Raw genomic sequence first — 9584 nt, 5'->3', positions numbered from 1 at the left:
AGGCATCTCCCAGTTCTGGATCAGAGATATTTTTCTGCAGGATATCAAAAGGAGATTTAATGTGGTCTCTGAGCTTGGTTGTTTTCTTGCAAACAATTCAATACTCAACTAGGTAACATCATCAGTGCTAGAAGGGAGTGAGATTTGTTCTCTGTTTATATACAAGGGAGTGTCCTTGGTTGGGAAGAGGAGATTTAATGGTTGGAAAGATATCAGCCCATGTAGCACTTCTTTAAATCTGTCCTGCCTCTGAGCAAGAGTGGATTCCAACAACTCAAGTTCTTGTTGTCTCTACTTTAGAAGTGAAACATCCACCCTTCTCCAAAAGTTGATCAGTACCTCTCCTTGCCTTCACAAAGCATTATGGGATGACAATAACCTACACCCCTAACTTGAGTGCTGTATCTCAGCCGGGTTCTATAGGCATAGTGAGGTCTCTGGAGATGGTGAGCATCTGATTGGTGATCCTTCTTCAGGAGGGCAACACCTTCTCCCAATCCTCTTCAGGGTCTGAGGTCTGTTATCAACTGCATGAAAAAGAAAGTGGATTCCTCCCATGCCTGTTGAATTCCGTGTGTTTTGTCAAGAGATCCGGAGATCCTCAATGTGGCATTTTTCAAACATAGCCTCCTGTTTGCCTCAGGATCTCTGTCGTGCTGGGCAGTCTACGCCAGCCATTCCCTCTTCTCTGTTAATTCCCTTCCACCGCACGTCCAATTCGAGGGACGGCCGGTGGCTGATGGGCCAGAGGTGCCAATGTGTGCGTGCGTGCGAGATAGTCCGCTGACTTCCACACAGGTGAGCCGCTGCAAGGCTCTCAAACGCGACAGTGTCCCAGTTTGCGTGGAAGATGCCCAGAGAGTTCGACACCCTTCCAGGGTTACTTACTCTCCTCCGGTGTTATAATAGGAACCGGAGGATGCCAGCTTCCAGTCGCCCCTCGCGTCCGAACCGAGAGTTGCCCGGCGAAGTTCCTCGGTGGGAACTCCTGCCGCTGCCCACCCGTGGGGAGAGAGGGCAGAACCCCAAGCGCGCCGCCGCGGTTTGGCAGCCAAACCCATCCAGCCTTTTACCTCCCTCCCGCTCGCCCGGCCGCTCGCAGCCCCCTCCCCGGGCTGGCGCCAACTCCTCCCCGTGCCCGGCCTCCAGCCGAGGCAAGTCGGTGTCTCTTTAAGCTCGAGAGAGGAGGGGAGGGGAGGGGAGGGAAGGGACCAGCCGGCTGACAATGGGCCGGGGCGGCTGAGTTGGAGCAAATTCCGCGGCGGAGGCGGCTTCCCAGCCCCAGCAGCTCCGAGGCGAGCCGCTTGGCCCCTCCGCTGGAGCGTCGGAGATGAAGGCGCGCTGGCGCTGAGTTGAGCGAGCGCGGCTCCGGGAAGCTTGGCTCTCCTCCCTGCTGGAAGCCGAGCGAGCCCCGCCGCCCTCTGGCTCCCGCGGCCGCCCCTGGGCTCTGGGAGGCCGGACCCCGAGGCAGCCCAGCCCAGCCGCCGCCCCGCTGCGCGAGAGGGGAGCCCGCTTTCCCTCTGCCGGATGCGTCCCTGGCGGAGTTGAGCCATGCGGCGGAGGCTCCCGCTCTGGGTTCGGAGCTTGCTGTGCCTCTGGCCGGTCCTGGTGGCACCCGCGGCAGGTAAGAGGCGCCGTCGACCCTGCTTCTCTCTCCCTCTCCCACCTTCCCTCCCAAAAGAGCCACGGGGCGCAGGGACTGAAATGGACGGGGAAGCGCAGCGCCCGGGACGCGGAGTGGGGAGCCTGGCGAGGCACCTTTTGAGGGGAGCCACTGAGCCCGGGGAGGAGAGTTCGGGAGTTTGGTGGCTCTCGGGGATCGCGTGGGAACAGAGCGAGGTCCTTGGCGAACCACGCGGGGTCTGTTCAGGGCTGGGCAAATGGGACGGGGGGGGTGTCAGTCGACCACCTCTCAGGCTCTACCCCGCGTGGCAAAGGTCGTAGCGCTTTCGCAGGAGCAGCGCAGGCAACAAAAGGCGATCCTATCTCGTGGATATGCAGCGGGAAGCGTCCTTTCTTTACCCCGGCTCCCTCCGTTCCACCTTCGCCTCGGCCGGCTTGGGCGCAGCCAGGGAGCCCGTTCAACCCCGATCCACGCACCCAGGGAAGCTTGCTTGGCGAGATGTCCCCATACCCTCCCCAGAGCCAGTCCACCACCCAGCCCCTCCAACGGCTCGCTAGGCTCCAGCTTGACAACTAACACGTGTCTAAATGTCCTGCGGGTGGCAGGCAGGCAGGCAGGCAGGCAGGCAGGCAGGCAATGCCTTCTACAGTTGGTCTCTAGCGCGAAGGCGGCGGTGCGGGCTGCGGATCTGGGCAATCCGTTTTGGTGGCTTGGGGCCGAAGCGGGCGGCGTGAAAGAAGGGTCCCGATTCTGTGGGGACGGGGGAGGTTCTGGGGCAGCTGCTGAGCCCCCCCCTCCCCGTGGCCTTTCACCCTCATTAAAGCACCTGGCCCGCGTCTGCGGAGTCCGCCCAGGCTCAGCTCAGCCAGGGGCTCCTCTGCGTTCTCGGTTTCCTGAAGGGAACAGATGGGCCGGAGAGGGATGAAAAAAGGACACGTGGGGTGGGGTGCGAGGGGTGGGGGGTTGCCTGGGAGAAGCTAGTTGCAGAGGCGAGGCAGTCAGCGGGAGGGAGGCTGACCTTTCGGGCCTCCCCCGACTTGTGGGGTCATCCAGCTCATCCCAATGAGTTGAGAAGCTGCTGCTTGTTTCTAGGCTAGAGCCTGCCTTGTAACTGTCGGTGGATGTTCTTGATTTGCTTCTCTCCTACTGAATGATCTCAGCAGCCTTTTCAGCAGGAAGTCAAAATCCGCACTAAGAGCCCCCCGCCCCCCCCCCCCACACAGACCAAATCTGGCCACTAGAGGAGGCTTGAGGATGCTCTTCAGAAAAGGGATGCAGCAGGAGCCTTTGGGAATCTGCTCTCCCGGGGCTGGGAAGGGAAAACAATTGTGGGTGTGTTGTTCCCAGCAAAAAGATCCTTTAGAAACAGCAATTCTGGGTTGGGTAAAAATAGAAGAGATTTCTCCAAATAGGAGATGTGAGCTAAAGTAAAGCCCAAAGCTTTGGGGAAGGATGAAATGGAGTTTTAGGTTTCCAATTCATTCTGATCAATCTGGATTTTATTACCAAGAATTTGGTTTGAGTGAAGTCGTTATTTGTTTTGCTTTTTGGCTGTGGCCACAATTTGAATGTCACAGGCCATTTGGTTGGGCGGGGAAAAATTTATGAGATTTTAGAATTTTATATTCATAGGACGTGTGTGTCCCCCCCCCCCCCCCGTTTCTCCATTTCAGCTCAAATAGGCCTATCTTAATAGGAATGTAAAATGCAGCTGCAGAAACTATCTTAGCAGGAGCAAATCTAGCATACAGTGCATAGCGGTGGGTGCCGTTACAGACAGAAGTCCTGTTTCAAGGGATGCTTTATTATTGCACTGTAGACCTCTTGCTGTTTCCCCTGCCATTGCTCTGCTTTCTTTGGGCGGAGGGGGGATATGAATCAAACTTGGAATACTTTAATCTGAAAAATATGGCTGTAGGAGAATTACAGTACTTACATCCACAACTAAGCCCAAAATTTCTGTGGTGAAGTGAAACATTTCTTAAGTGAATTTTACTCCATTTTATGACCTTCCTTGCCACCGTTGTTAAGTGAATCACTGCAGTTATTAATCTGGCTTCCCATCTGACTTTGCTTGTAAGAGCATCACAAAAGGGGATCGCGTGATCCCAGGATACTGCCGCCGTCATAAATATGAATCAGTTGCCAAGCATCCAAATTCTGATCACGTGACAGTGGGAATGCTGCAACAGTCATAAGCATGAAAAACAGTCATAAGTCACTTTTTCCAGTGCTGTTGTAACTTTGAAGGGTCACTAAATGAACTGTTGTAAGTGGAGGACTACCTGTAACAGGAAAGCAGGATGGATTAATTTTGGAAGTGTTTGAGGAATGATGGGGCTGATGTTTCATAGTGTGCTAAGAGCAGATGCCATTAATAGGGCTTCAAGGGGTCCAGAAGTCAGAAATAACATTGCTGAGTAGCCAGGATCAGTCACTAAACATCATGCATAAATCATTGTACGGGGTCCACAGACTGATAAAGACATTTCCCCCTTTTCTTTTGCTAAATTAAAGTCTGTCTAGAAAAAATATTTTTCCTTTCTAAAAATTTATGCAATGTTCAATGCGAAGACTAATGCAAAGTTCAACGTACTTCTGCAGAATGAATAAGAGGGAAGACCTTATTTCCGTAAGAAGATTTCTTTGGAGATAGGATTTGCAGGCAACATTCTGGCTTGAGGGAGCATAGAAGATATTAACTTGGGGGCATCAGAAACTAGAGCTGCAGCCTTATTTATTCATGAGCTGTGCAGGCCACCTTTCCGCCAGGAGCTCAAGTTGATTACATATCCTCCAGTAGTGCTTCCCTGCACAAGTTTATTTGGCAGCACACTGGCTTCCCACTTATGTATTTTTAATCAAAGGGAGAGAGAAAGGGAGTGAGAGAAAAGGGAGCGTCCCCCAAAGGATAACAGTCCCACTGAGAGGTATCAGCAGGCAGATTGATTCACACAGACACGAGGCAGCCTCTTCATGAAGAACTGGCACATAAAATTGTAACCCAAATTTTCAGACCCCAGTTAATCCTACTTCCTGATTGACATCCAAGCTATGTAAGAAGGAAATGTGTATTGGCAAATCCAGAATGTGTTGTGGAAATATACACTTAAAAGAGGACCATGCTGAAATGTTGACATACAGTATGAAGAAACTCTCCAATAGATGCTCTCGATGGCCTTTTGGATTGACTTGCTGCATCCCTTTGTTAGGAGAATTATGAGACATGTTTATGGAGAAGAGGCCTCCCAATGCTTTGAACACTGAGTTTTAGTATAATTATCTCTGAATACCAATTGCTAAATAGAGTGAAAAATGGGCTACATGTACCATATTTTTCGGACTATAAGTTGCACCGGTGTATAATATGCACCAAGATTTCAAAGAGGTAAGTAAGAAAAAAATGGTTTTTGCCCTCCCTGGCCCCCAGGAGCACTCTGCAAGCCTCCCAAATCCTCTGCGCGCCCCGTTTTTTGCAAAAACGGGGAAAAAACAGGCCCATTTTTGCAAAAACGGGGTGCACAGAGGGTTTGGGAGGCCTGCAGAGTGCTCCTGGGGGTGAGGGGGGGGCAAAAATGCCCCCATTTTTTCAAAAAACAGGCCCATTTTTCGCAAAAATGGCATTTTTGCCCTCCCCAGCCCCCAGGAGTACTCTGCAGGCCTCCCAAACCCTCTTTTGCAAAAATGGGATGAGTGGGGCGGGACTTTGGGAGGCCAAAAATGGCTGTAATTGGTGCATAAGATACACCAACATATCCACCCTCTTTTGGGGAGAGGGAAGTAGGTCTTATACTCCGAAAAATATGGTATGTGCCTGCATATATAGATAGTCGTCTACTTACGATCACAATTTGGATCAGAATTTCCATTGCTAAGCTGGGTTGTTAAGTGAGTCATGCCCAATTGTCAATCTTTTTGGCCAGGGTTGTTAAGGGAATCGCTGCAGCGGTTATAGGAATCATGCAGTCATTAAGTGAATCCAGTTTTTCCCATTGACTTTGATTGTCAGAAGGTCGTAAATGGAGATCATGTGACCCCGGGACAGTGCAACCATTGTAAATATGTCCTGTAGCCAAGTGCCTAAATTTTGATCACATGACCATGGGGATGCTGCAATGGTTGTAACTGCGAGGACCAGTCCTAAGTCTTTTTTCAGTGCCGTTGTAACTTTGAATGTTCACTAAATAACTAATTGTAAATTGAGGACTATCTGTATATACCAGGGGTCTCCAACCTTGGCAACTTTAAGATTTGTGGACTTCAACTTCCAGAGTGCCTCAGCCAGGCGTTGAAGTCCACAAGTCTTAAAGTTTTGCTGGCTGAGGAATTCTGGGAGTTGAAGTCTAAAAGTCTTAAAGTTGCCAAGATTGGAGACCCCTGGTATATAGTAACTCTCATTTCCTGAGCTACAAACATTCCCCTTTATTGTTCCTGTTACTAAAATAACAGGTTGGTGCTGGCTGGGGAATTCTGGGAGCCCTCACACATCTTAAAGTTGCCAAGTTTTTTTTTTTTGTTGTTGTTGTTTTTAAACCCTGCTCTGTTGCAGGGAGAAGAAAAAACAATATTCCCCAATCTTGGCACCTGCAGATTAGTGGGATTCCAGCCCCCATCAGCCCCCGCTAATCTGATCCACAAATCAGCGATTGGGGTGTTTTGATCAGACTGTGGTACCCTGTTTGAGAAGTGCGCCTGGCATTTGAAATAGTTAATTATGGTTATCATTTTTTGATGGGAGAGAGATGGGAAGGGTGAGTTTAGATGAGAGGGTATCTTAAGAACAGCTATCTCTCCCTCGAGATTTGTAAGGTTGCTACCTTGATAATATTCCGAAAGTCCCTAAAAGCCTGGCTCTCCTCCCTGGCCTTGGGGTTGGGTGGTGGCTGAACAAAATAAATTGTATTCCGCGTTGTACCATGCTGGTGACAGATAGTCTGGTTTCCCAGCTCATTTTTTCCAAGCGTGTGGGCATATATGCACACTCAAACATATTCAAACACGCTGATCCCTCTATATCCAAGTTAGGCTGATCCAAATCTCTCGAGATTTGACTGCATCTGTACCCTATTTTATTCCTACCAGAAGTGGCAATTTCAGCAGTCTCTGACAAATCCACTCCTCTCCTTAATTTTCTACTTGTAAAATGGAACGATTGCTTTTTTTAGAAGCTGCCCAGAGAGGAGAAGAATAAAAAGGCAGAGGAGAAAAGAAGGTGTTGAAGGAAGGCTATGAAGTGTGGGGGGGGGGAGGTAAACATGGAGATTGTCTGTCATCCCTTCCCCCTCCTCAATTTTGCATGTAAGGATTTGGGCCCATCCTAAAATGGATGTTGAGTGTGTGTGTACAACACACTGAGTCACACATCTTTTGGCCTAGCAGGTTGTGCAAACTGAGCCCATATGTTTTGTGGCACAGTGTGTGATGCAAACTCAGAAAAAATGGGACTCATTTACATAAACCATTGATAAGTTAATCATTAGTGAGCTTGTTTATGTGTCTGTGGAGTCTGCAGAAAAAAACCCTGAAATGGTGTGTTTTTGTCACACTGTTCAGGAAGGGCATCACTCTGGTTTGGTTTGCTTGTTACCTGAACACCAGCTCTCCAAGTCACTTGAACAAATCCCTCTTCATCCTTCCTAAATACTTCTGGCTCTCCATCTCCTTTCTCTGGGAAACTGCTGAGATAATTAAGGCCAGACAGGGCTTGACTTGTTATCACTAAGAGGGTATGTCCCCCTCCTTTTTTTTTTTTTAAAAAAAAAGAAATAAATAAATGTTTGCCTCTCAGTGTTTGGCAGAGACTTTGCTTTTCAGATTCACATGGCAGCAGATGACACTGGTGGGAGGTGAGGGGAAGGAAAAAGATGGCACCAGCGGAAACCTTGAGAGTTGCTGGCTGCTCCTGTTGGCATCGCATCCTTGGAGAATGTTGTCATCCTTATAAAGACAAATTCTAGGTCAGATCCTGCCAGCCAAAGAAGGGCTGTGTAATGGTATGTGGGAATGGCCCAGCGGTGGGCTCCTGGGGGTTCAGCAGGGTTCGGGCAATCCTCTAGCCAAGGATTGCCAGGGTTCAGTGAACCCCCAAATGCCACCCCTGGCTGGCCAGGCCCACCCTACCCCTCCCGCCCCTCCCTGCTCCTCCCAGGAGTCTCCACGTGGCCTGTTCATCATTCCAGATAAGTGCAGGGGCTGTGCGGAGGGTCTGGGAGGGCAAAAAATGGGCCTACCGGAGGTTCTGGAAGTTCAGAAATGGGCCTGTTTCCAGCCTCCAGAGGGCCTCTGGACCCCAGGGGAAGCAGTTTTTGCCCTCCCGGAGGCTCAAGGAAAGCCTCTGGAGCCTGGGGAGGGTGAAAAACACCCTCCCCCATTCGCCATGGTGCAGGTGGCCAACCAGGCCACACCTACCATGGCCACGCCCACCCAGCAATGGGGCAGCGAACCTGTTGCTAAAGGATCTGAATCCCACCCCTGGAATGGTCTTAGAAGAAATGGGAAAGAATGGGAATGGTCAGATAAGAGAGAGAAGAGAGGTCCTAGCAGAGAAGGAGACTCAGAAAGAAACAGCCCTAACTTCTCAGAATATAAAAGAGATAGTGGGAGACTTGTATTTTCAGACTTTCAAGATTCTATTATTGTAGCCTTAGAATAAAACAGGATTAGCCCATTTGGTCGTGTTTTCTGTCTTCTGTCTTCTTGGGAAGGCTGCTATCAGTCCTTGCAAGTCTGAAAGTACAAATCCCCCACTGTCTCCTTTACATTCTGAGAACATGTGAAAGGTCCCCTCTGAACCTCTTTCTCCATCCATTATGCAGCTGTGGGGTCTGCCCTCCCTTATCTTGCCATTCTCTAGGCAACATCTCTTCCTCCTGTCTCCCAAGGCCAATCCCACATACCATTACAGGCTGGGAATATCTAAACACTCACTCATATTGGTAGCTGGGGAACAGCTGCACTTTAAGCTTGAGAAACACTGTTATATAGAATATCTTCCATCCATGTAGGCAATAAGCAAACCTCTCAAGTATGCACTACGGATCTTAACAACATCCACACAAATGGGTTTGATGAGTTAAGTAAAAGTCCCTAAAACGTTCTAAGTGCTCCTCAGGGCCCTCCAAAAATTGCTAGCATACAGTCATTTTTAACAGGAGTCAAAGGCAAGAGGATGAAATCCATGGAGAAGAATCATATTCACCATCTTCCTTTAGGAATAAAAATCAAACGCAGATCCTTTTCTGGCTGTGCCCACTTCTTCATTGTGGCCCAAAGAATGACATGCCATTCAAAGGTCAGGAAAATCTGATCTTAAACAAGCCGTGTCCCACTGCTGTAGAAGGACAAGCCAAGGCACATGATTCTTCCTAGACATTCTGGACTCCGCCTTCTCCCAGGAAGTGCTTGACTCAGCAGAGTTGCAGGAGAAGTCTGATAAAGCTTAATCCCTGCCCTTCTTCTGTGCTTTGCCACCAGCCTGCCTTGTGGGAAGATGCCATCACGATATGCCATTAGTTGAGTGTATTGTGGCTGTTGAATGGGCATGGTTGAGACATGTTCTCTTACGCTGCTGGTATTAAAGAGCTCTTTGATTCACTCTTATTATTATATGTATCTTTAATTACAAATGTTACAGGAAATCCTCAATTTCTTTCGTGATCATTCCAAGTTACAATGGCATAGAAAAGAGAAACTTACAACCAACTGGATCTCGCACTTACGTAGGTGTCAGCTTCCCCGTGGTCACATGATTAAATTTGGGTGCTTGGAATCTGCTATATATTTTCTATGGTTGCAACATTTCTGGATCATGTGCTCACCATTTGCAATCTTCCCAATGGGCTTCCGACAAGCAAAGTCATTGGGGGAAGCTGGATTGGTCATAAAATCGGCCGCAACTCACTTAATAACCATCTTGCTTAGCAATGGAAATTCTGGTGCCAATTGTGGTCTAGGATTGGGA

At 49.2% G+C, this 9584-nt stretch overlaps 1 protein-coding gene across 1 annotated transcript in view; it reads left to right on the top strand.

Moving 5' to 3' along the window:
* Window positions 1-1551: 1551 nt before the first annotated feature.
* The window catches only part of ROBO3 (roundabout guidance receptor 3), a 222301-nt gene continuing 214268 nt past the window's right edge, over window positions 1552-9584 (top strand). The window contains exon 1 of the mRNA XM_070952536.1: window positions 1552-1624. Within this exon, the coding sequence (XP_070808637.1) occupies window positions 1552-1624 (73 nt within the window). The remainder of the gene's footprint in view (window positions 1625-9584) is intronic.

Source organism: Pituophis catenifer, unplaced genomic scaffold, assembly GCF_029215685.1.
Source record: "Pituophis catenifer annectens isolate HBS135680 unplaced genomic scaffold, rPitCat1.0.hap2 SCAF_12, whole genome shotgun sequence".
NCBI classification, from domain to species: Eukaryota; Metazoa; Chordata; class Lepidosauria; order Squamata; family Colubridae; genus Pituophis; species Pituophis catenifer.
The sequence above is the reverse complement of the archived record's forward strand: the minus strand, read 5'-3'. Positions and strand labels throughout refer to the sequence as shown.